This window comes from Labrus mixtus, chromosome 10, assembly GCF_963584025.1.
Source record: "Labrus mixtus chromosome 10, fLabMix1.1, whole genome shotgun sequence".
In the NCBI taxonomy this organism is placed as follows: domain Eukaryota; kingdom Metazoa; phylum Chordata; class Actinopteri; order Labriformes; family Labridae; genus Labrus; species Labrus mixtus.
Genome location: NC_083621.1, coordinates 5,982,620 through 6,008,242, shown reverse-complemented (window position 1 = coordinate 6,008,242; position 25,623 = coordinate 5,982,620). Strand labels below are relative to the sequence as shown.

Sequence of the window (25,623 nt, the reverse complement as noted above, 5' to 3'; positions counted from 1 at the left end):
CACTGAAGACTCTGTCGAGGAAACTCCTGAGGAGGTCAAAGAAGAGACAAAAAGTCTGAGTCCATCCTCCAGAGCAACAGAGGAGGACTCAAATGTTGGCCTAATACAAGAGCTCCTCGATCTTGTTGCATCTCAAGACAAATACCTGCAGGCTGAAATGTTGAAATCTGACTCCTACCAGAAAAAATATATGGGAGTCAGGTATGAGCTTTCAGAGGCAGTTGACCGGTATAAGAAGCTGGTGGAGAGGCTTATGGTTCAGAATAAATCCCTGAAGCAGGAGAAGAAGATTCTTAAGGAAGAGGCCTCCAGCAAAGACAAGTCAAACCGTGAGCAGCTGGAGAGCTTAACAAGTCAGCTCCAAGCTAGAACAAGGCTCTGGGACGAGCTGAACCTCAAACTGAACGTTAAGGAGGAGACAAGTCAGGTGTTGCAGAAGGAGGTGAAGGTGCTTCAAAAGCAGCAGGAGAGCTTAACAAGTCAGCTCCAAGCTAGAACAAGGCTCTGGGACGAGCTGAACCTCAAACTGAACGTTAAGGAGGTGACAAGTCAGGTGTTGCAGAGGGAGGTGAAGGTGCTTCAAAAGCAGCTGGCGCAACAGACGGTTAAGTGTAACAATGAGACCTCCCTCCAAAAGGAAAAATCCCAGGTAAACAACACCCAGGTAAACAACACCCAGGTAAACAGCACCCAGGTTAACAACACCCAGGTAAACAGCACCCAGGTTAACAACACCCAAGTTAACAACACCCGGGTTAACAACACCCAGGTAAACAGCACCCAGGTTAACAACACCCAAGTTAACAACACCCGGGTTAACAACACCCAGGTAAACAGCAAGGGTGACGCTCCAAATGTGGTCCAGACAACAGCTGAGACGGAGGAAATCTCTGTGTGGAGGAGGTTTAAAAAGAACATCACTCCAGAACACCGTCGCAAACACAAGCATCTCAGGGGGAAGATGCAGGACCAGCAGTGACAATCTCAGCACCCACCAACCACCCCAACTCCACCCTCCCCAGCCCCCACAGGCTGTAACAGGCTGCAGGGCAGCACAGTGAAACATGTGAAGTCCTGACAAACAGAAGCCAGCAGGTTTCTGTGTGTCAGGACGTCACATGTTCCCACTGTGTCTGTGTGGGTTTTCTCCGGGCGCTCCGGTTTATCCCACCCAAATAAATTAGAAAAGAACTTAATTAAAAATAATTTGGTAAATACTTCAATAAAAACTAAATCAATAACAAACCTTCTTTCTAGTTGTATTTCTGTATAGTATTGTACAGTCTATGTATACTGTGTTTGCTGAGTATCAACTGTGTAAACAGAACAAAGTCAAAGTGTTCATATGTATTGTTATTTTTAAGCCTTATGCTCCATAAGGTAATTTAAGTGTTTTGAGGTCATCCAATGACACATACATATGAACAGGTGTTATCTTCTGTGTCAAATGTCAATGAGGCCTTACATCATGATAGGAGGATATTTTCTCATTAAGAACAGTCATTTACATTAATTGTGGTTACAGCTTGCTGCCTCTGAGAGGCTGAGGTCATGTCATCATGCAGTCCAACTTCTTATCAAATGTAGAGTTTATTTTAAATGAAGTTCTCCTGATGCAGATATAGGACACAGGCTGAATCTATGCTGTATTAATGGGGTATATTAGAACTGTGTATGTCTGGTGGTAAGAGGATACTACTAAACACGTTACTAGATGCAATCTGACAAGAAGAACATTGAATTAGAGGTTTGACACAAAACTCTGAAAAAACTATAAAACAGGGTACTCAGTTCAAGAAATAGTGATATGGAGTGATAAGATATGGAGATGTTTCTGTCATGTCTCCTGACTTCAGGAGTCTTATTATGGGCTAACAAGTTCCTAATGAAATCAATCTTGACCTTCTCTAAATGTGTTTGCAGCAGGATCCCCTCAACCCTTTTTCTTTACCAAAGAGACTTAAGAAATCAACTTAAAAATAAACAACAACAAAAAAAACACTGGTAGATGGTATTCTTTCTCACGCCACATCAGTTGATTTTCCTGTGTAACAGTGTAACAGCTAAAAGCACATACGCTATGTTGTTAATTTGCAATATTTTAGCTTTTTCTTACAGTATGTGACGTCCCTCGATTACTTTGGGATGAGGGGAAACAACAATCAAAGAATGAAAACTGGGAATGGAGAAAAAAGATGGGGAATTATTTATGAACAATTTAAAGAAGGTTCACAAATGAAATGAAAATAAGCTCCTATCAAAAAACAACTAAAAACAAAAGCTAACACAAAATCACAATCGAATGTGTGTGTGTGTGTGTGTGTGTGTGTGTGTGTGTGTGTAAACATATCCTGTATATATTAACAAGGTGTACCTGGAGGGGGATAAGGCATCATATTGCAAATATCAAGTGACACAGATGTGTGTGACAAAATCACTGCCTGCTGTCTACCTGCTCAGAGGAACTCACAAAGATCCCATTACCTCCTACCTGCTCAGGTAAACTCAGAGAGCGACAGATGTACAGAGAAGAGATTTCAGCAGTGATGAATTCAATCAGGAAGTGGTTAAACAAACCAAAGAAGGTAAACACTTTTTAAACAATAAGTTTTGTTAAATTGTGATTGATAAGTTAAAATGGCAAGCATTTATTTTATGTATATCTCATAGCTGATCACTTGAATATCAATTCTGGTATTTTTTTACTATTCTCAATCAGCTGCTAAATAAACTGAATGATCTGAAATATATTTATCTGATACGGAAAGCACTGTGCTTTAACATATGGTAATGTGTTTTATATTTTAAATATGTTTCATATATGATAATGTGTTTCATATTGTATAAGATAATGTGTGTATTTTATGTGAAAATATTTATGGTATAAACTATATGTAAATGGATTTACCATATGGTACGTGTTTTACAATTAGAAATGTGCATCATAATAATGTTTATCATAATGACATAGAATTAATGTACTTTAATTAAAAACAGCAGCAGATCAAAGTAGGATCACATGATAAACTCCACAAAGCTTCAGACAAGAAATGAAACAGAAAACACCTGATTCACCTGATAAACAAAATATAAACACCTGATTCACCTGATAAACAAAATATAAACACCTGATGAACACCTGATAAACAAAATATAAACATCTGATTCACCTGATAAACAAAATATAAACATCTGATTCACCTGATAAACAAAATATAAACATCTGATTCACCTGATAAACAAAATATAAACACCTGATGAATACCTGATAAACAAAATATAAACACCTGATGAACACCTGATAAACAAAATATAAACATCTGATTCACCTGATAAACAAAATATAAACACCTGATGAATACCTGATAAACAAAATATAAACACCTGATGAATACCTGATAAACAAAATATAAACACCTGATGAACACCTGATAAACAAAATATAAACACCTGATTCACCTGATAAACAAAATATAAACATCTGATTCACCTGATAAACAAAATATAAACACCTGATTCACCTGATAAACAAAATATAAACATCTGATTCACCTGATAAACAAAAGATAAACACCTGATTCACCTGATAAACAAAATATAAACACCTGATTCACCTGATAAACAAAATATAAACACCTGATGAACACCTGATAAACAAAATATAAACATCTGATTCACCTGATAAACAAAATATAAACATCTGATTCACCTGATAAACAAAATATAAACACCTGATGAATACCTGATAAACAAAATATAAACACCTGATGAATACCTGATAAACAAAATATAAACACCTGATGAACACCTGATAAACAAAATATAAACATCTGATTCACCTGATAAACAAAATATAAACACCTGATGAATACCTGATAAACAAAATATAAACACCTGATGAATACCTGATAAACAAAATATAAACACCTGATGAACACCTGATAAACAAAATATAAACACCTGATTCACCTGATAAACAAAATATAAACATCTGATTCACCTGATAAACAAAATATAAACACCTGATTCACCTGATAAACAAAATATAAACATCTGATTCACCTGATAAACAAAAGATAAACACCTGATTCACCTGATAAACAAAAGATAAACACCTGATGAATACCTGATGAATACCTGATCCACACCTGATGAACACCTGATGAACACCTGATCCACAGTGAAAGACTGTTAAACTCGACTAACTGGATCTAAAGTCACCAGGACTCTTTGTGTCCCTCCTCAGCTCCTAGCTCTCTGTCTTCAGCTGGTTTTTTTTATCAAAGAAAGAAACCTAAAACTAGAGCCCACCTGACACCACTGAGTCCACGTGGACCACAAAACACTGAGTCCGCGTGACTTGTTCGGATGGTTCTGGTCTTCAGACTTTTGTCCACTCTGATCTGCAGTAAAAACAGCTCCTCCCCCTGGCCACTTCAGATCACCACAGTTCATTATTCATAAACATAAAAACGTTTTTTTCAGTTTATTTGAGCGCATGTTAAATCACAATAATAATAAATTATATAAACTTTTTTTTTTTTCATTATTTGATTATTATATTTTCTATGTTTTTATTCAAACAGGGAGTAGAAAATCAGCTAAAGATTCGACCTTTGACCTCGGAGAGGAAACTTGGAGCATCTGATGAAGACACTGCTGTCACGGAGATGCTGAGCTGCGCCCCCGCAAGGTTTGCTGCTCTTCTATCGACCCTCAGAGGATTATACACATTTCAAAAAAAATATAGATCTGTCTTCTTGGGTTTAGACAAAACTAGTCAGGATTATTCAGGAACAATATCCTGATGAACCAAGTACAGGCGCAACAAACACCCCCCCCCCACCTACTAGAAAATGATCGTCAAACAATAATATAAGAACAACCTGTTTGTTCATATTGTATGATGACGTCATCAGGTCACATGTAAAGTCACTTGGGGTTAGCTCTGAACTTGTTTGTTTTGTTTTTTGATTATTTTTGATTATTTTTAATTTAGTTCTTCATTTATATTATTGTTTGTTTATTTTTCCTTTGTTTGTTTTGTTATTTGTGTTGTTGTCAGGGAGATCCTGACGGGAGACAGGGGACAGGAACACGATGTCCAACAGCCTCTCAGAACAACAGCACACAGTTCACTGTTACAGGTCGAACCGGTGGCAGGTACCAGGAGACAGGCGCAAATGGGGTCGACAGGAGGCTGTGACATCACCAGTTTCAGTCCTGTAGTGGGCGGAGCAACAAAAACGCCAGTGACCTCTGTTGGACTCCGTATTCGTCCTTTGCTAAGGGCGAGAGACGCTTGCTCCCTCCCCTCCTCTCCTCACCCAGCGGGGGGGGCGAGGCTTGCCTGCTCTCTGCCCGGCTCCCCTCTCCAGCGGGGGAGATGCTGGAAGCCCTCCCCTTCCTCCTACCCTTCCTCCTCCTCCTCCTCCTCCAGTCTGTCCCGACTCTGGGTGGAGGAAGCTCTGCAGAGAAGCAAAAACCTCAAACAGAGTGAGCCTTGCCACCATCTGCCATGTTCCAGACAGGAGGGTGGGAGGGGGAGGTCGGGGGAGACAGAAGAGAAGGCTGAGCCGGAGGGATGGAGTGACGAGGGTGAGAAAGAAGATAAACAGGTGAGCGCTGTTGGCATCAGGCTTTCGGAAACCGTCATCTTCAGGCCGCTGACCTCGTCTCAGATCTGTGGGGGGGAGGAGGATCTGCAGTCACTGTGTTTCGAGTCGAACATGTGGAGGTACTGCCTGCTAACTCCATGTGTTTGTTTAAGGTAAGAAAGCTTTTAAACTTCAGACTTACAGTAGAAGAAAATCAGCTTACACACATTGATGATGAAGTCCAAATAAAGAATTATTTTTTCTAAATATTTATTCTTTGTTGATATCAATCCTTCTTCAGGTGTCCGAGTGCTCCGCCATTTGAAGCTGAACTCTTCTCAGACGAAGATCTTCAGAAACACGGCCAGAATTTGACACAGCCGGCTAAGGAGACAGAGGGGGACGGTGAGCTGAGTTCACCCAGAGACAGAGCTCCACAGCAGGGGCAAAGCTCCGGCCTCTACCCCAGTCTGAGTCTGTGGAGGATCACACCTGTCTGTCAGGTGAAACGTCCCTTTGAACTTCGCCTGGAAAATTCTGGCAGTGTTTCTTTCCTTGAATTTTAGAAGGATACTAAGAAGCATACCATGCACGGATCAGATTCTGAAATCGCCCCCTCTTTTCACACCTGAAACTCTTTTGCATATTTAAACAAAAAACAAATCTTTTCTGACTTTAAAGGGATAGTTGTTTGAGTTCGACTTCGTTGTCTGACACTTAAACTCTTCTATCTTTCTTAACTGCTTTAATCTTTATTTCATAAATAAAACCTAGAAAACTTTATCTGCCTACAAGGGTTTTCTAAATGTTTTTTCAGGTGTGTTTTGTTCCCCAGAACCTCTGTTGTTTTATTTTTTGACATTTTCTCATCAGACGGACTTGGACAGGAAACAGGAACAGGACATTAAGCCTTTCCTGTCCTGTAGCCATGGCAACAACACTGGGGATCACCTTCCAAAACTCTGTGAGATGTCAGGTGAGCGAGAGTGAAGACCAAACACACACACACACACGACATAACCTGTCTCTTCCTGTCGCGAGCTTGTCTCCCTGAGGAGCGCTGCACACGGCAGGCTACAAATGACGCTCTGCACGCGCTTACACACCTTCAACATGTTTCAAGTTAATGTCAATTCCAATAACAACCTAAGTGACTGGCATAATCATGTGAAATATCTTATCTTCTTAATATGAGAGAAAAGCAAGAAACTCACATTAAGCTTACATACCTATAACAATCCAGATCAGCATTTCCCCATCATTTATTTGCTGGTTTATCTGCATACAAAACAACATTTTCAGGTCTGTGGAAACCTTTTTTTTTCTTCTTCTTTTAAACAGAATGATATCTTTGTCAGAGAAAAATAGTCAAAAGTGGTCAATCACCATTCACTATTTATGGTTCTTTGGAGGTTGCTAAGTTTGGGTACGATCCAGAATCAAATCACGGAACGATCATTTATAGCCTAAAGTAAGAAGAACTACGTTATGTCATTTGCAAAAATATCAAAATTGCGGACTAACTCACTTTAATTGATGATGCCCGAGTGGCCAAAGCCTCCGCTGTGTGCTGCACAACTATTCCTACAGCAACTTGACCCGTCGTCCTCTTGCTCGGTTTAAATGTTTTCTATTTGCTTTGGTGCTTTCAGAATAAAAAAAGTATGTTCTCCCCCAAATTCGCTGCCCGCAGTCCCTTTGAACTTTGACCTGACCTTATTTAACATATATTTCAAGAGATACACTGAACTACCTGTCCCTCAGCTCTCTCCCTGTCCCTCAACTTTCTCTACCCGTCTCTCATTTGTCCCTCACCTGTCAAAGTGTGGCAGGTGAGGCTGCAGACTCTGTTGTGTAGATATGAGGTTGATCCTTAAGCAGGTGTTTGACTCCTCCACCTGCACAGGCGAGAGTCTCACTGTAACCACATTTTGTTTGCATGCACTTTTATTTCAGATGTTCTGCAGGTAAGGCCATAAAAGCTTTAACCTGCCATGTTGTTAATGTTTCTGCAGGTTGTGTTGGGGAATCCTGCAGCTTCTGTTCCTTCAAATTCAAAGTCCAAAACACACAAAACCATCTTTGCAGAAACTGTGCCGAGGTAAACACTCACCTGAGCCCAGGTAAACAGTTATCTGGTTTCACTATCCCGAGAAAGTGATAACACGGAGCGGCCACATCATTCTAATTAAAAATCTCTGGAAGTTTGCCCAGAGATGTTATGACGTGTCCAAGTAAAGGGTCTGCAAGATATGATAAAACATTTATCATAATTATCATGACACCTGTTTGTTACATTGATGTGTTTCTCTCATGATGTGTTGCAGTCTTTAAAACACTGAGTTAAACTCAAATCTCAATTTAAACCTGAACATAGACCAGAGTCCAGCTCCACGGCTGTTCTCGTGTGTTTTAAGGTGTTCTCTGGTAAAAAGTGGAAGAACACTGGGGACAGGTAGAAACTGAAAACCTGTGCTTTCTGTGTTTCAGGTGTTCTGTGGTCGCTGATCGTGTGTCTTCACCTCAGATTCATCAGTTTGGTCAAACTGAAGTCTGAAACTGGACAGGTTACCCGTAGCACAGGTGTTCACTTCTATCAGCACTTATTAACCTGACATGATACAAACATGAGGAATGTAGTTAGTGATTAAAGGATTTCTTGTTTTAATGATACCCGATTTAACAGTCTCCTATCAGTGATGAACAATTTGTTTTTTGTAGAAAGTTGTCAGCAGTATTTAATGTTGAATTAAAACAGTGCAATAATTTAAAATCAATGAATAAAAACTGAGAGAAACTGTTGAATTTGTTCGTCTTTCGTTTGAGTTAAATAAAGCAGCTTTGTTCCTGTTTTTAAATCAAAAGTCGTATCTGTTTCTTTTTTATTTTTTTATTTCAGACATTTTACAGATAAAAAAAAAAGATGTTAACATTTACCAGATTCTTGTCATTAATCACTTTAATGTTTATTCCAGTTTCCTGTCTGGTACTTCCTGTCCAGAAGGAAGCTAAAAGCATGACGCTAACAATAGTACCGTAGTTTAATTCTGTTCCTGTTCAACAAAGTTAACTCTTAACTAAATAAATAAAAAACTGAACCAACAGAGACTAGGGGAGTCCAGCAGAGGAATCAGTCTGGTGCAGATGACAGTTGCATTGTGGGTACTGTAGTGCTGATCTGTGATCCAGCGCAGAGGGAGTGCTCGTTTTCTGGCGGGAGAAATCCGGTCAGGCCCCGCAGAGACTGCTTTAAGGCCAGACCTTCATGAACGCCAGCAGCTGAACTTCCCACTGAGCCGGGACACCTGAATGCAGCACGGCTGAGGAGAGACAAAGGTTTAGGTTTATGTTACCTGTGTGTTCATGTAACAAGTGTGTTCATGTAACAAGTGTGTTCATGTTACCTGTGTGTTCATGTAACCTGTGTGTTCATGTAACCTGTGTGTTCATGTTACCTGTGTGTTCATGTTACCTGTGTGTTCATGTTACCTGTGTGTTCATGTTACCTGTGTGTTCATGTTACCTGTGTGTTCATGTTACCTGTGTGTTCATGTTACCTGTGTGTTCATGTAACCTGTGTGTTCATGTAACCTGTGTGTTCATGTAACCTGTGTGTTCATGTAACAAGTGTGTTCATGTAACAAGTGTGTTCATGTTACCTGTGTGTTCATGTTACCAGTGTGTTCATGTAACAAGTGTGTTCATGTTACCTGTGTGTTCATGTTACCTGTGTGTTCATGTAACCTGTGTGTTCATGTAACCTGTGTGTTCATGTAACAAGTGTGTTCATGTTACCAGTGTGTTCATGTTACCTGTGTGTTCATGTAACAAGTGTGTTCATGTTACCTGTGTGTTCATGTTACCTGTGTGTTCATGTTACCTGTGTGTTCATGTAACAAGTGTGTTCATGTTACCTGTGTGTTCATGTTACCTGTGTGTTCATGTTACCTGTGTGTTCATGTTACCTGTGTGTTCATGTTACCTGTGTGTTCATGTAACAAGTGTGTTCATGTAACAAGTGTGTTCATGTTACCTGTGTGTTCATGTTACCTGTGTGTTCATGTTACCTGTGTGTTCATGTTACCTGTGTGTTCATGTTACCTGTGTGTTCATGTTACCTGTGTGTTCATGTAATCCTTGTGTTCATGTAATCCTTGTGTTCATGTTACCTGTGTGTTCATGTTACCTGTGTGTTCATGTAATCCTTGTGTTCATGTTACCTGTGTGTTCATGTTACCTGTGTGTTCATGTTACCTGTGTGTTCATGTAATCCTTGTGTTCATGTTACCTGTGTGTTCATGCTACCTGAGCTCCGTTTCAGAAAGCAGATTTAATGCATCCCCTGAGTCTGTTAACCCTGAAATTGGGCAAGCTATGGGTTTTCAGTTTCAGGAAGGGAGCTCACTCAAACCTAGAAAAAGAGAGGTTACTTGAGCTCTGAGTCAGTTACTATGGTAACCGAGTCTGTGAACCTAACCTGGTCTGGAGCAGGTTTTCTTCAATAAATGAGTTTCTCTCTGAGCCAGAAACACGCTTTAAAATGTCTGAATTCAGTCCATATCATGCACGTGTAAGTGGACATTCCCCCGTTCCGTTCCGTTCCATTCATGAAAACATGATCATACTCCTTGTGTGTCCGCATGAGGATTTCCAGTGTGAGAGGGGTCAAGTATTGGGACCTTTTTTTGCCACCTGTTGCTATGGCGATTCATAGTATCGGAGCTTCATTAACGTTAACTTTTTATAGTCGTGGGGCACGCACTGAACCCTGAGGGTCTGTCTGAAATGATACACTCATTCCCTATGCCTCACTCACTAAATATAGGAGCCATACGGAGTGGACTATATAGCACACTCATTCAGTACAATTAAAAAAAAAAAAAACATTTCAGACACTGATCGCTCATTCACCCCACTGACAGTGATGTCACATAACTACAACGTGCAACTTTACTCTGGCCGAGGATTTAATAATGACAAAAACAATTTAACTGAGAGTTCAGGGTAAGACTCAGAGATTGTTGAACCTCCTTTCTGAAACGGGCCTCTGTGTGTTCATATCCCCTGTGTGTTTGATTGGATGTGTGTTCATATGACCTCTGTGTTTGTTTACCTGTATGTAGCTCTATGAGGTGGAGAAGCTCCTGGGATCCACCTGGTTCATCTTCATGTTGTTGTCGAGGATCTGAAAGATCTCCTGGATGTTTGGAACGTAACCCGACTGAAGCTTTGACCAGATGGGGACATCTGAGAGAGGAAGCCAAACACACTATTACACCCCAACCTCTCTCACCTCCTCCTCTTCTCTGCTTTTCTTATTTGTTCCACTACATCGACCCAGATTATTTAGTTTTATGTTAAAAAAAAAAAAAAAAAAAAAAAGATTCTTAAATTGTTGCAATATTTTCCAGCTGTTTTTCAAAGTGTTAACCCCCTCTCGATCCTCAACCTCACTGGAATGATCTTCTTAGACCCAATCATGTTACTAACTTGTTAACAGGTAACTTCATTAAATGTGAGACGTTCTATCAGGTGTCTCATTTTAGAATTTCACAACCTTTCCAGTCTTTTGTTGCAACTGTCCCAACATCTTCAATCACAACAACCGCATTTTTCGGTTTCAACATTTGATATGCTGCCTTTGTGCTATTTTCAAAAATGAGGTTTTAATTGTTGTTTTAATCACCACATTCTGGTGGTGGCGCAGTGGTTAGTGCGCGCGCCCCATGTATGCTGGCTATCGCCTCAAGCGGGCGGCCCGGGTTTACATCCCACCTGTGGCTTCTTTCGCGCATGTCATTCCCCACTCTCCCTCCCTGATTTCCAACTCTATCCACTGTCCTATCTTTCAATTAAAGGCACAAAAAGCCCCAAAATAAATCTTTAATCACCACATTCTGCTCTATTTACATTTTACATAACATCCAAACTTTTAAGGAATTTGGGTTGTAATCAGAACTCACCGTTCAGCGTGACCTCAAAGGCTCCAGTAGACAGGAAGTGAGTCTCCATCATGTTGCAGAGGAAGAAGGCCATCAGACACGAGAAGATCTGAAAAACAAAAACAGTCACCTGGTTAATCCTGTTGTCATGGTAGCTAGCTGAAAGGTGTGTTGCCCTGGCAACATACACCGTACCTTGTTGTCCTGAGTCCAGGTCCAGGCTCTGGGAGTGTCAAGTCCGAGGAGGACAAAAGGGTTCTGACCGCTGACGATGAGGAGGATGGAGAGCAGCTTCAGGTAGGAGACCAGGTTCCCCAAAATCCTAAGGAGGACAGGTTGACTGGTTATACTGGTTATACTGGTTTAGGTGGTTAAAACCACTCTGACTGTGTTCGGACTCCAATTCTGTAATAATAATCATCAGTCTAACTTATTTCATCATTAATAAAGCTGTTAAGACTCATGGCAGGAAAACTGTGAACAAGGCTCGAACCAAAGTAACCTGTTGGAGGTGTTTTAGTGATGTCAGAGCTCACCTGTTGGAGGTGTTTTAGTGATGTCAGAGCTCACCTGTTAAGGTGTTTTAGACATGTCAGAGCTCACCTGTTTAAGGTGTTTAAGTGATGTCAGAGCTCACCTGTTTAAGGTGTTTTAGACATGTCAGAGCTCACCTGTTTAAGGTGTTTAAGTGATGTCAGAGCTCACCTGTTTAAGGTGTTTTAGACATGTCAGAGCTCACCTGTTGGAGGTGTTTATGTCAGAGCTCACCTGTTGGAGGTGTTTTAGACATGTCAGAGCTCACCTGTTTACGGTGTTTATGTCAGAGCTCACCTGTTGGAGGTGTTTTAGACATGTCAGAGCTCACCTGTTGGAGGTGTTTAAGTGATGTCAGAGCTCACCTGTTGGAGGTGTTTTAGACATGTCAGAGCTCACCTGTTTAAGGTGTTTATGTCAGAGCTCACCTGTTTAAGTGATGTCAGAGCTCACCTGTTTAAGGTGTTTTAAACATGTCAGAGCTCACCTGTTGGAGGTGTTTATGTCAGAGCTCACCTGTTTAAGGTGTTTAAGTGATGTCAGAGCTCACCTGTTTAAGGTGTTTATGTCAGAGCTCACCTGTTTAAGGTGTTTTAGACATGTCAGAGCTCACCTGTTTAAGGTGTTTTAGACATGTCAGAGCTCACCTGTTTAAGGTGTTTTAGACATGTCAGAGCTCACCTGTTGGAGGTGTTTAAGTGATGTCAGAGCTCACCTGTTGGAGGTGTTTATGTGATGTCAGAGCTCACCTGTTGGAGGTGTTTAAGTGATGTCAGAGCTCACCTGTTTAAGGGGGTTGGAGGGAAGTTGTCTCCCTCGATGCGGATGTCCGGGTACAGCTGGCTGATTGCTTTAGAGTACTCCTGGAACACCTTACTGTAACCTCAGGAGATACTGAAACAAAGAGAGGTCACACCTGTCAGGTGAAATTGGCAGGTCAGGTAACACAGGTGTCTCTGAGGATCATGCATTATACTTTAATGTAAAACCAGATAATGAGCTACAAAGGAAATATGTTTTAATAAAGAGACATTTTAAAATCTTATTTTCAATTTAATAAAAACGCCTTTGTATTTTATATTCAGTCAGAAAACGTGTTCTCTAATCTTCAGATTATCACATGATGCTAACTAGCATTAGCTCACCAGTACTGGAACCTGAGCACGGGCCCGGTGTACAGGGAGGGCTTGGCCGGTTTCCCGGGCTCAGTGTCGGGCAGGGTGTCCGGGGAGAGGCCGGGACTGTCGGCCTGCTGCTGTCCGTGCTGCGAGCTCATTCTGCCGAGATAAACGTCCCGGACCGTGAGCGCCGTGAAGAGGAGCAGAGCCGCCAGGAGGCCCGCCTGGCTGTACTCCGCCATGTCTGCTGTGTGACAGGGGGGAGGGGCCAAATGTCCGGTAACAAGACACTCGTACGGCGTTTCCGGTTTGACTCTTAAATATATAAAAATTATTATTTATTATTTATTATTTACTTCTTCACCATTAACAAATGCAAAATCCAATTAAATAAACTAAAACGGACAATACAGAAAAAAATACTCCAATCGAGCTATTAAGAAAAACGGTAATAATACTTTTGTCCATGCCTGTAAAATAACTTAAACCGATAACTGTGATTAATTTTGTAGGACTTTTTGTTTGCTTGAGTTTTTCCTTTTGTGTATTTTAAACTCGGACTATTTTTCGCACCTTTCTGACAGCTTCAGTTCAGTTAATATTTACAGTCTATGCTTCAGTTACATGGCAAAAAACTGGCATTACTAAACAAAAAAATTAAAAAATTGAAAAAACAAAAAAAAACTTGACTTTATAGTTTATATTTTAGCGGTTCGAGCAAAAAAAAATATTGATTTTATAACTCAGGTCTTCATTAAAGTACTCAGTTTGTAGTAATATGGTAGACGTACCACGACAGTGTGACACGTGATTTTGAAGGGGTATTTGTTTTGTTATTTTTATTTATTTATTTTCTTTATTTATTTTACAACATTTTGCTTCAATCATTTTTTTTAAATTCTCTTTGAACCGTAGACTGTAAATATTTAAAAATACGTTTATAAACATTTTAACGAAGACTTTGAAGAACATCGATGAGTCATATATATTTGCCCTGATTCCCTATGTTTTGTTATGACCGTAATAAGTTGTGTCTAGTCTATTTATGTGTTTAGAGTTTTATTTTTTCTCTCTGACGTCACATTTACTAGACAGGCAGCGGTATGACGTCATATTTATGAGACGCTATGTGAGTCCCGTGCTGGTTACAGGATGAAGGTGAGAGAAGAATGAAATCATATATTTAATGTCCTGTTCTTCACCTCTGCCACATTGAATCGTTTACGCAGCATCTTGACACACAGATCACCTAACGGCTGACGTCACACAGGTACGTTCAGGGTTTGTTTTGGCTGTGGGGTTCAGTAAATATCAGCTGGAACACCTGTGACAGGTGACACAAAACTGAAGGTTTAAATTATGAATTATGACTCAAACCTGCCAAACAGCATTCAATAACCTCTTTTTCTACTTGTGTTGTGTAATTTATTATAATTTATTATAATTTATTATAAAACAATTCAAACAATAATGTTCAAAACTACAGTTAATATAATGTATTAAATAAATGACGTAATCTATAATACTGTGCCTACAGTAACACTAATACACTACATGCTGGGATTTATTATCAATCAGTCAATCTTTGTTTGTATAGCATGGATATGGGGATGTGTGGTATATGAGGGGTGTCCAAAGTGCGGCCCGAGGGCCATTTGCGGTCCTTGAGAGGATTTTTTGCGGCCCGTGACTTCAAATGAAGAATCAGAAGATTTTGGCCCGAGGCCTCGATTAAGATTGGCACATTATCTTATTTTTCATTTTCATGTTAACAAGGGCTGAACAATATTTCTACGATTCACTTAGCAGACGCTTTTATCCAAAGTGACGTGCATCAGAGAGTAAGTACAACACAAGCAAGGATCTAGAAAAAAAGGGAACAATGTCAGTAAGAGCAAACGATCAGCTTTGAGTCTGATTGGACACACAGGTGCTGACAGGAAGTGACCAGAGGCAAAGCACAACATTGACGGCAGCAAACTCCTAAAAGAGAGAATGTTCAGTAACATGTTGTTGTTTTTTTAAATCTACAGCTTTTACTATTTTCCACATTTTTTTGTAAACCATGAAAAAAAAACTCATGCAGTTTTTGAAAACAAGCGGATTGTTGTTTAACCATTTAATGACCTGAGCTAAATGAACCACATTACAGGCTCTGAGAAAAAAACAAATAAAGTAGAACGAAGAAATCAAAATATTTGATTTCCTTTTATTAAAGGGTTTCTTTAGCGAACCTTTTGATTCTGATCTACAAAAGCCTTAATATTTTTTTCAACTATATTTTAAAAAACAAAACCTGTGGCCCGCCAGCGAATCTCACACGACAATTTCGGCCCGCAAGAAAAAAAAGTTTGGAGACCACTGGCCTATATGGTTAAATCTATTGACTTTACACACAGACGGTCGCCCCATCCTTTAACAAAAACAAACATTAAACTTCCTTATAAAAGATCAAAGGTCCCTTGTGAACAGATCCTTGAGTCATTTTAAAGCTGACACTAGCGGTTATGGAAATCTGTGTTGGTCCGGTTTTGAAACGGTGAACATGGTCAGAGTCACAAGAAGCGTTCTAGTTATGTTGTGTGAGTGATATACACAGAACAGAAGTCGTTTACGTGACGGTGATAACAAGAAAACACACAAACATCCAGTCAGCAGGGGGAGCTCTAAATGTTTTGGCTTCACTTTTGGTGGCGTTCGTGTTGTCCATCTTTTTATACAGTCTGTGTGTTTCTCTGAGGGTAAAACTTTAAGGTGTCTCTCTTTTTTTTACAGTCACCATGGTGACTGTGGGAGGATCTTTGAGGTCGGTTGTCCTGCAGCCCCGCCTCCTCCAGCTTTCTGCACAAGGATTCTGTTTTACTGCATTGAACGGGAAGTCGCCTCTACCTGGTCACACCTGCTCTGTACCTCAATCTACCGGATTCACTTCAGCCAGGTGTCGAAGGAACATGTCAGTGGTCAGCAACATGTCAGGAATCTGGACGCCGTCAGGGGTCTGGGCGGCGTCAGGTGTGCTGAAGCCGTCCGGTGTGTGGACTCCATCAGGTCTGTGGACGCCGTCAGGTGTCAGGAGGTTCTCGGGTGTTGCCGGTGACGACGGTGCGGGCGGCTGGTACAGCGCGCTGTCCGACTCGCCTCCGGTTCACCTGTGCGAACACTTCCTGGTGAGCGCGCAGCAGCTGAGTGGGCTGCCGTGGTGGTTGAGCATCGCCGCGGCAACGCTTTCAGTCAGAACTCTCGTCACTCTGCCACTCGCCGTCTACCAGATGGTCATCATTGCCAAGGTAACGTACGTCACCTGCGTTATGTTAGTGCGATAATCAGTTGAGATGACATGTTTAGACACTCAAAACAAAAACACACACGCTGACGGCTTATCTACAGTGACCACTAACGAGCACGTCTCAGGACTGTGTGATAACCTGGAGAGAACAAAAACATGTACGTGGTGAACGTTTAAACTCCTCACAGCTGAACCCTGTCAGACTGGGATTCAAACCAGGAACCATCTTCCCGTGAGGAGCTTTACTGTATGTATACTTTATATGTGTAATCCACTCTGTAGAGTCCTTACAGCTGCTGTGTTAGTGTGTAATAATGCTTCAACTACTGAAGGGGGCGATCTCCACTAATGCTCCTTCATCACCACACACACTCTGAAAGTAGTCTCCAACATAAGCTGTTTTCTCCTGTTTGATTAAAACTACAGAGACCAGCTGCTTTAAATGTGAAGCTTCAAATCTGTGAGCAGTATTTAAATGAACCAATGAGCTGAGAGGTACAGACTGTAAGGTTGTGACCTCACGCTATACTGCCTACTACATACTCAAAAACACACTAAAATATACTGCATGCTTACCGGTCCGTTAGTTTACTGTTAGCCTCTTACTTACCTCCGGGTTACATGACTGTCCATCACACCTGTTTCTCTATCAAGGTTGGATAATCTAGCACCAAACTAGCACGACCATTGGTCCGCAAATATAATTTAAAAAACATTAAACATCCACCCATTACTCGTTCAGCTACTTAGTAGTCGTAGTAATCATTTATTTCGGTCACAAGAAAAAACAAAAACATCTGAAGCTTTATCTTATTACACCTACCCTTGTTACAAATATTAATATTTAATTATTTAAGACACTACTAGAACAAAATTTTGTTCTAAGAATTTCTTTCAAAACAAATGAAACAAACAAAAAACGAAACAGAAGTCACACTCACAAAAAATAATCAAACCGACCTTTTATATTTTGTTAAACACCATTTTTTTTAAACAAAAATTTAAATCTGGAAAGTGAACTACACATTCTTAATTCCATGTCATAAGTATTCCAACAAGTTAACCCCTTTTACCGAAATACACCTGTTCTTTATGTTTGTCCTTACCTTTGGTTTTTCATACACACCTGTTCACCTTAGTTCAAAAAACCTCTGAATGCTGTTCGGACGCAAATGATTGTGTGCCTTGTACATTATCTGAGCAGTTTGTAGATCTACTGGCTCGCTGAATTTTAGAGCGTGTATGTTAATAAAAAGTGCGTTAACATACACGCTCTAAAATTCACCTTAAATAACTTAGTTATATTAACAGTATTTGATATCATATAAAGCAAATGACTGTTCAGTTACTTTTATTTGCATGCCTCTGTGGTTGGCTTTAGTACGACCAGTGTGCTTCAGAATGTATTACATACTCAAAGTGATGTCATACTGAGTATGAAACTATGAGGTTTTCAGACAGACAGACAGATGGGAAGACAGACAGGAAGTCAGATAGACAGGTTGCTGTTTTGAGTCTAAACATGGAGGAGTTTTGAGTCTACCATCTTTTCTCAAATCTGTGAACCAACCTCAGACAGAATGTAAACACAGAATATTTTCACAATAAATTCCTCCTCCTCCCTCCTTCCTTCCTTCCTTCCCTCCTTCCTTCCCTCCTTCCTTCCCTCATTCCTTCCCTCTCTCCTCCTCTTCAATAGAGCTGTAACATGAAGTGAAGCCCGAGTGCTGACACGCGTCCGTTGTTGTTTTTGTACGCTGCTCGCCTCTTACCCAGATAAAGAAATGAAGGACACTTTTCTGTCTCTTTGTAACCATAGTAACCTCCAGGTGTTTACAGGTGGAGGCGCTGCAGGTGGAGATCTCAGAGCTAGCAAAAAGACTCCGATATGAAGTTTCAGTCCGAGCGAGAGAGAGAGGCTGGACAGAGAAACAGAGCAGGTAAACAAACACAAACAGCTGGATCATCAATGAGATCAGATCCTACAAGGTGTACAGGGTCCATCCTGACTCACACTGAGTGGGTCTGAGGAGTCTGGGTTCTGAGGAGGACCACGTCTCAGTTCTTTTTGTCCGTGGTCTCTGTTTGGTTTCAGGTTCCAGTTCAAGAAGAATCTGCGTCGGCTGGTCTCGGAGCTCTACGTCAGGGACAACTGTCACCCCGTCAAAGCCAGTCTGCTGGTCTGGGTCCAGATCCCCCTGTGGATCAGTCTGTCTCTGGCCCTCAGGAACCTAAGTCTGGATCAGTCCGGTAAGCCAATGGTCTAGACCAGTCCAGGTTTGTGGTCTGGCACATTTTTACCAACAGAAAGCTCACAAACTTAGTTTCGCGTAGGCCAGTTTCGTTGTGTGTGTGCCATGCTTATAAATGAGACCCGAGGACATGGACTAGGACGAGGCAATCGGACCAGGTTTTGGTCCCTCTGACAGTACTCTGGTCTGTGCAGGTCTTCAGTCTGGACTGGCAGCAGGGGGCGCTCTCTGGTTCTCTGACCTCACGTTACCGGACCCCACCTGGATCCTCCCGGTCTGCCTCGGACTCACAAACCTGCTCATCGTAGAGGTCAGTCTTATCTCCTGATGATGTCTTCTGACCCAGCAGAGCAGGGCGTTTTATTTAACCGAGTATCCTGGATCATTAATACATGTCTGACATTGTGACGAAACAATCAGTTTGAAAATATATTAACATTTGAGAGTTATGAATATCTTAATTGTGAGTAGACCTCCTGCCGTCTTAGACTTAAATTCATTTGGAGGCGTGGCTACCCCTCTCCGAGATAGCAGCTCCTGTGAATATCAGTACGATGGAGGATTAGGGCCATGTAAAAAAAAAAAAAAAAAATCAAACATTTCAAGATTAAAGAAGTAAATTTACGAAATTTAAGTTGTAAATTTACAAGATTAAATTTGTTAATTTACGAGAATAATCTAGTAAATTAACGAGTTCGAGACCAGCCTGCGCAAAAATTATGAAAGGAGAACTCTAAAGAAAGGCTTTAAAGAATAAAAGAATAAAGTCGTTATTTTAGTCTATATCAAATGCTTTTGGCAAATCATCATCTTCACATTGTCATAAAATATCAGGACCCTGAAAAAGTACTGCAAGAAACTGTGGCTTTATGAAAAAAGAACCAAAGAGTTTAAGGGTTCTCCTTTCATCGTTTTGCGGCAGGCTGGTCTCGAACTCGTCAATTTACAAGATTATTCTCATAAATTTGTGAGTTTAATCTCAAAATGTTTGATTTTTTTGGGGTTTTTTTTTTAACGTGGCCCTAATCCTCCGTCGTACATCAGCGGCACAGGTGGAATTTATTTTCAACTTTCTTTAACAATGCACAATTTACATTATGTCTAACAAACAATAAGATAACACAATGCATAAGAGCTGCTGCACAAATGTAAAATCAAACATTGACACGGAGACGAACTCTTTCAGGGGAACAACTGTGTGAAATGTTTGCAGTGAAAACAAAAGAGTTCAAATCTGTGGAAGATTTTATAATTATACCGTATTGAAAAAAATAAATGGTTAAGTGTTTGAAGCTTGTTCACGTGTTATCCACGTCCACATACCTGGAGATTCAACTGGCAGGATAAACATGTTACAAAGACTTTTAAAGTGTTAAACCTCTTGATCCACCTCTTTTCTTCTTCAGGTGTTTTCTCTGCAGAGACTGGAGGCGACTCGTTTTCAGAAGTATGTGACGAACGTCATCCGGGCGTTTTCAGTCCTGATGATCCCGATAGCTGCAACAGTCCCCTCAGTGAGTGAAACAGTCGGTAAAAACAGTCTGTGAGTGAGTCAGTGAATGCAGCCAGTAAACACAGTCAGTAAATATAGTCAGTCAGTGCAGTCAATAAAAACAGTCAGTGAATACAGTCAGTACATACAGTCAGTCGGTGCAGTCAACAAAAACAGTCAGTAAATAAAGTCAGTGAATACAGTCAGTAAATAGTCAGTCGGTGCAGTCAGTAAAAAACAGTCAGTGAATACTGTCAGTTAATAAAGTCAGTGAATACAGTCAGTAAAAACAGTCAGTAAATAAAGTCAGTGAATACAGTCAGTGAATGCAGTCAGTGAATACAGTCAGTGAATGCAGTCAGTGAATACAGTCAGTAAAAAACAGTCAGTGAATACAGTCAGTTAATACAGTCAGTAAAAAACAGTCAGTAAATAAAGTCAGTGAATACAGTCAGTAAATAAAGTCAGTGAATGCAGTCAGTAAAAAACAGTCAGTGAATACAGTCAGTGAATGCAGTCAGCAAAAAACAGTCAGTGAATACAGTCAGTAAATAAAGTCAGTGAATACAGTCAGTGAATGCAGTCAGTAAAAAACAGTCAGTAAATAAAGTCAGTGAATGCAGTCAGTAAATAAAGTCAGTGAATACAGTCAGTAAATAAAGTCAGTGAATACAGTCAGTAAATAAAGTCAGTGAATACAGTCAGTGAATAAAGTCAGTGAATACAGTCAGTAAATAAAGTCAGTGAATACAGTCAGTGAATACAGTCAGTAAAAAACAGTCAGTGAATGCAGTCAGTAAATAAAGTCAGTGAATACAGTCAGTGAATGCAGTCAGTAAAAAACAGTCAGTAAATAAAGTCAGTGAATGCAGTCAGTAAATAAAGTCAGTGAATACAGTCAGTGAATGCAGTCAGTAAAAAACAGTCAGTAAATAAAGTCAGTGAATGCAGTCAGTAAATAAAGTCAGTGAATACAGTCAGTGAATACAGTCAGTAAATAAAGTCAGTGAATACAGTCAGTGAATGCAGTCAGTAAAAAACAGTCAGTAAATAAAGTCAGTGAATACAGTCAGTAAATAAAGTCAGTAAATACAGTCAGTAAATAAAGTCAGTGAATGCAGTCAGTAAAAAACAGTGAATACAGTCAGTTAATACAGTCAGTAAAAAACAGTCAGTAAATAAAGTCAGTAATACAGTCAGTAAATAAAGTCAGTGAATACAGTCAGTAAATAAAGTCAGTGAATACAGTCAGTTAATAAAGTCAGTGAATGCAGTCAGTAAAAAACAGTGAATACAGTCAGTAAAAAACAGTCAGTAAATAAAGTCAGTGAATACAGTCAGTAAATAAAGTCAGTAAATAAAGTCAGTGAATACAGTCAGTGAATACAGTCAGTAAATAAAGTCAGTGAATACAGTCAGTGGATACAGTCAGTAAATACAATCAGTGAATACAGTCAGTGGATACAGTCAGTAAATAAAGTCAGTAAATAAAGTCAGTGAATACAGTCAGTAAATAAAGTCAGTGAATACAGTCAGTGGATACAGTCAGTAAATAAAGTCAGTAAATAAAGTCAGTGAATACAGTCAGTAAATAAAGTCAGTGAATACAGTCAGTGGATACAGTCAGTAAATAAAGTCAGTAAATAAAGTCAGTGAATACAGTCAGTAAATAAAGTCAGTGAATACAGTCAGTGGATACAGTCAGTAAATACAATCAGTGCTGTCAGTAAATACAGTCAGTGTACACAGACTAGATCCACGATCTGGTCCAGGTCCAGGTCCTGGTGTTGGTTCAGAGGTTTCTGATGGAGACCAGGTTCAAATGTTTTTCTCTACAGTAACATGTTCAGGTGTGTTGAACATTCCTGAGCTCGTTCATCAGATTAAACACATTCAGACATGTTTATTAGACCACGCCCCCTTCACATGCACCAGTATCAACACACATCTCCCCCCCTCCGACAAACACAGGAACATGTTCCTGCTGAGGCCCACACCTGGACCAGGACACGACATATTGAATGTGTATTATCACAGGTTTAACTTTAGTGTTAAACACTCTTTCTCTATGTGTTGTGATTCTCTTACAGTCCATGTCTCTGTACTGGTGTGTCTCCAGTCTGGTCGGATTCAGTCACAACCTCATCCTCCGATCTCCGTCAGTGCACAGACTCCTCAAACTGAAAACGGCAAGATCTGAAACTCCGTACAGCGATCTGTTGTCAGCCTTCATCAAGAAATACTTCAGATAAACACAACAACACAACATGTACACAGAGTCCAGAGAGCTGCTGTCAGCCTTTATCAACAATGTGTGCAGGGAAACACAATTACACAACATCTACACTCTCTACAGAGAGCTGCTGTCAGCCTTCATGAACGATTACTGCAACAAGTACACACTGTACACAAAGAGTCACTGAATCAAAGTACAATGTTATTAAAGTATGAAAACTGTGTAACTGTAAATACTATGTCAAATAAGTTGTGTGTGTGTGTGTGTGTGCGTGCTTGTGTGTTACTTCCTGCTCTCTGTAAACAGAAGAATAAACTTGACCCTTTGACTTGAGATATTTCCTGTTTTCTTTTTCAACCAACGAGCTGAAACTATTTACAGATAATTTAACAATGTTTTGTTATTGATGTTGTGACATTTTCTCTCGTGACATTTAAACGTAAAACCTACTTACACAATTGTAACTATATTTTAAAAAGTAGATGAAGTTTAACAGATTTTAAATGGAAAATCCAGTTTTTAACTCGTGATGTCATGTTGAGTGTCTGGACGCTCACTGTGTGTAAAGAAACAAGAACAATTTAAATCCCTACAGTTAAAACAGAAAATCACATTTTTATTGCACCAGTAGCCTAGTGGTTATTGTGGCGGCCCTGGTTCGAATCCTCTGTCCTATCTCTAGAATAAAGGTATAAAAAGACCATAAAAATACATTTTAAAAATCAGTGATCAAAGTGATCAAAAATATTAAATATTTTAATAAATTGATATGAAACCATCAGAAATTAAATAGGCTACAAATCTAATTGAATTAAATATCTTGTTAGGGATAATAAAATGTTTTAATATATATTATTGGTGTTATTTCAGTTAAGTTTAAGTTATCCGCCAGTAAAACTTCTTTCTCAAACTGTAACAGAAAAATGTTTTCAAAAGTTATTTTTTAATAACCATTATATAGTGAGAGCAGCTCTGGGCTCAGTAGGGTCGGAGGGTCGGAGACAGTCCACATAGGGGGGCGGAGTCAGTCAGTCTCTTTAAAAAGGCTCACAGTCTGAGTTCAGGGCTCAGACCAGCAGACCGTAGTCATGAAGACTTTAATCTGTGTTTTTCCGCTCCTCTCTCTCCTCTCGGGGGTCTCGGCAGCTGCGGGATGTGGACCATGTGATCCGGATCAGTGCGCTCCTCTCCCGGCGGACGGCTGCCCCGCAGGCACTCTGATGGATTCCTGCGGCTGCTGCTCCGTCTGCGCAGCCGCCGAGGGGGAGCTGTGCGGGGGGCGACGCACTGCAGCTCGCCGCTGTGGACCCGGCCTGGAGTGTTTGAAAAGCAACGAGGACAAAAAGAACAAACTGGGAGTCTGCACCTGTAAGAGCAACTACGAAGTGTGCGGCTCCGACGGGGTGACATACAAGACCGGCTGCGCACTGAAGAGCGCCAGCCTGACAGCCGGGACCGAGGGGAATCCACCAATCACTGTGCAGAACAAAGGACGCTGCGCTGCAGGTGAGCATGAGATGCACAGTGCACACAGGTGAGAGAGTGAGACACACAGGTGAGAGAGTGAGACACACAGGTGAGAGTGAGACACACAGGTGAGAGTGAGACACACAAGTGAGAGTGAGGCACACAGGTGAGATAGTGAGACACACATGTGAGAGTGAGACACACAGGTGAGAGAGTGAGACACACAGGCGAGAGGGAGGCACACAGGTGAGAGAGTGAGACACACATATTAGAGAGTGAGACACATAGAGTGAGAGACGCATATGAGAGAGTGAGACACATAGGCGAGAGGGAGATACACAGGTGAGAGAGTGAGACACTCAGGTGAGAGTGAGACACACAGGTGAGAGTGAGACAATCAGTGCTTTACCTGTCTGTGTCCTGGTAAAGCTGTTTGTGACTTTGTTTTCTCCTTTCGAGATCTTGCTTGTTTCTTGTTTGTTTTTTAGTTAGTCTCATATACGACACTTTGGACAAAAGCGACTGCTAAATTAATTCTAGAATTATAAAGAGTGACACAAAAGGTGAAAGTGAGACACATGTGAGAGTGAGACACATGTGAGAGTGAGACACATGTGAGAGTGAGACACTTGTTTTGTTTCTTTGAGCTACTTTGATTGTTTTTTCTTCTGGGCTCTTCTATCTGAGTCTTAAGGCCAGTACTCCAGCCCTGCCCAACTTTAATAATTATCATTTTACTATTATTATTATTATTATTATTATTATTATTATTACTATTATACAAGTTATTTGACACAGTCTTAACCACATAGATGATAATTAAGATCATATTAAAGTTTTCATCACTAATCATTAATATATGTGTAGGCTTTTATATACTATTCTATAAATATGTTTGAGTTATAAATATATGTGTGATTTATATACTGTATAACTCTTTATATGAGTGTTTTATTTATTAAAATATAAATATATGAGTGTTTTATATATTAAAATATAAATATATGAGTGTTTTATATATAACTCTGTCTGTTGTTAAATTTGCTGTGTTGACAGACGGTCGTGTTTAAACAGATTAATCCGACATGAAGCTCTTTGACTCGCTGACAGTAACTCACACTGAGTGATGATGATCCTCCTTCATCCCTCTGAAAACACCAAATTCTTTCTACATGGAAAAACCCCCCTGAGCGCGCTCAGACCGAACTGAATTCCACAGAGGTCACAGAGGATTTTCTGTCTCCGGCAGATTCCTGCGACCTGTTGCATCCTGTTTCACATTCATGTGGAAACTTCCCCTCATCCAAACTTAATTATCTCTGATTTTACTGACAGTCACGAACACCACTCTCTCTCTATTTACCCGTCTGTCTGCAGCTCCGGTCATCGTCACTCCTCCAGGTGAGGTCTACAACGTGAGCGGCTCTCAGGTGTACCTGAGCTGCGAGGCGGTGGGCGTTCCCACACCTGTGCTAACCTGGAAGAAGGTGAGTCATATCAATTAATCTTAGCACTAATTTAAACTGAATGTTATCTGCAAACAAAAAGAGCAGCTCTATACTCTTTGGTAAATTATATACAAAGACTCAACATTAATCCACCGTGAGCACAGAACTTGGAAAAGTAACAATGGCGAGGAAAAACTTCCTTTAACAGGCAGAAACCTCGAGCAGAACCAGACTCATGTTGAACAGCCATC

At 40.4% G+C, this 25,623-nt stretch overlaps 4 protein-coding genes across 6 annotated transcripts in view; 3 read left to right on the top strand and 1 right to left on the bottom strand.

Moving 5' to 3' along the window:
- The first annotated feature begins 2,476 nt into the window (after positions 1-2,476).
- LOC132981697 (uncharacterized) lies at positions 2,477-8,626 on the top strand. Of its 2 annotated transcripts, none has more exons than XR_009674639.1 (7): positions 2,477-2,585; positions 4,587-4,693; positions 5,066-5,770; positions 5,899-6,100; positions 6,471-6,573; positions 6,939-7,698; positions 8,088-8,626. XR_009674639.1 is itself a non-coding variant. In XM_061047697.1 (7 exons), exons 1-7 carry the CDS (start codon positions 2,520-2,522, stop codon positions 8,103-8,105), a joined length of 1,287 nt encoding a protein of 428 aa, XP_060903680.1. In that variant the 5' UTR covers positions 2,477-2,519; the 3' UTR covers positions 8,106-8,626. The 2 variants fall into 2 exon arrangements, 1 of the variants encoding a protein (XP_060903680.1); XM_061047697.1 differs by having other exon boundaries at positions 7,613-7,698.
- selenot2 (selenoprotein T, 2) lies at positions 8,238-13,463 on the bottom strand. 2 transcript variants are annotated; one of them, XM_061047698.1, is made up of 6 exons: positions 13,219-13,460; positions 12,857-12,967; positions 11,735-11,861; positions 11,561-11,648; positions 10,711-10,844; positions 8,238-8,917 (listed from the first exon to the last, which is right to left on the bottom strand). In XM_061047698.1, the coding sequence occupies exons 1-5, from the start codon at positions 13,431-13,433 to the stop codon at positions 10,723-10,725; spliced, it is 663 nt and encodes a 220-aa protein (XP_060903681.1). In that variant the 5' UTR covers positions 13,434-13,460; the 3' UTR covers positions 8,238-8,917; positions 10,711-10,722. The 2 variants fall into 2 exon arrangements, with proteins under 2 accessions (XP_060903681.1, XP_060903682.1); XM_061047699.1 differs by lacking the exon at positions 8,238-8,917 and having other exon boundaries at positions 11,728-11,861; positions 13,219-13,463.
- Positions 13,464-14,299: 836 nt separating this feature from the next.
- Positions 14,300-22,790, top strand: LOC132981695 (cytochrome c oxidase assembly protein COX18, mitochondrial). Its single transcript, XM_061047694.1, has 7 exons — positions 14,300-14,461; positions 15,967-16,478; positions 18,317-18,417; positions 18,573-18,727; positions 18,924-19,039; positions 20,136-20,243; positions 22,312-22,790. The coding sequence occupies exons 2-7, from the start codon at positions 15,972-15,974 to the stop codon at positions 22,471-22,473; spliced, it is 1,149 nt and encodes a 382-aa protein (XP_060903677.1). The 5' UTR covers positions 14,300-14,461; positions 15,967-15,971; the 3' UTR covers positions 22,474-22,790.
- Positions 22,791-23,515: 725 nt separating this feature from the next.
- igfbp7 (insulin-like growth factor binding protein 7) overlaps positions 23,516-25,623 on the top strand; it is a 6,161-nt gene continuing 4,053 nt past the window's right edge. The window contains exons 1-2 of the mRNA XM_061047696.1: positions 23,516-23,963; positions 25,302-25,411. Coding sequence (XP_060903679.1) covers positions 23,546-23,963; positions 25,302-25,411 — 528 coding nt within the window. The 5' untranslated portion in view covers positions 23,516-23,545. The remainder of the gene's footprint in view (positions 23,964-25,301; positions 25,412-25,623) is intronic.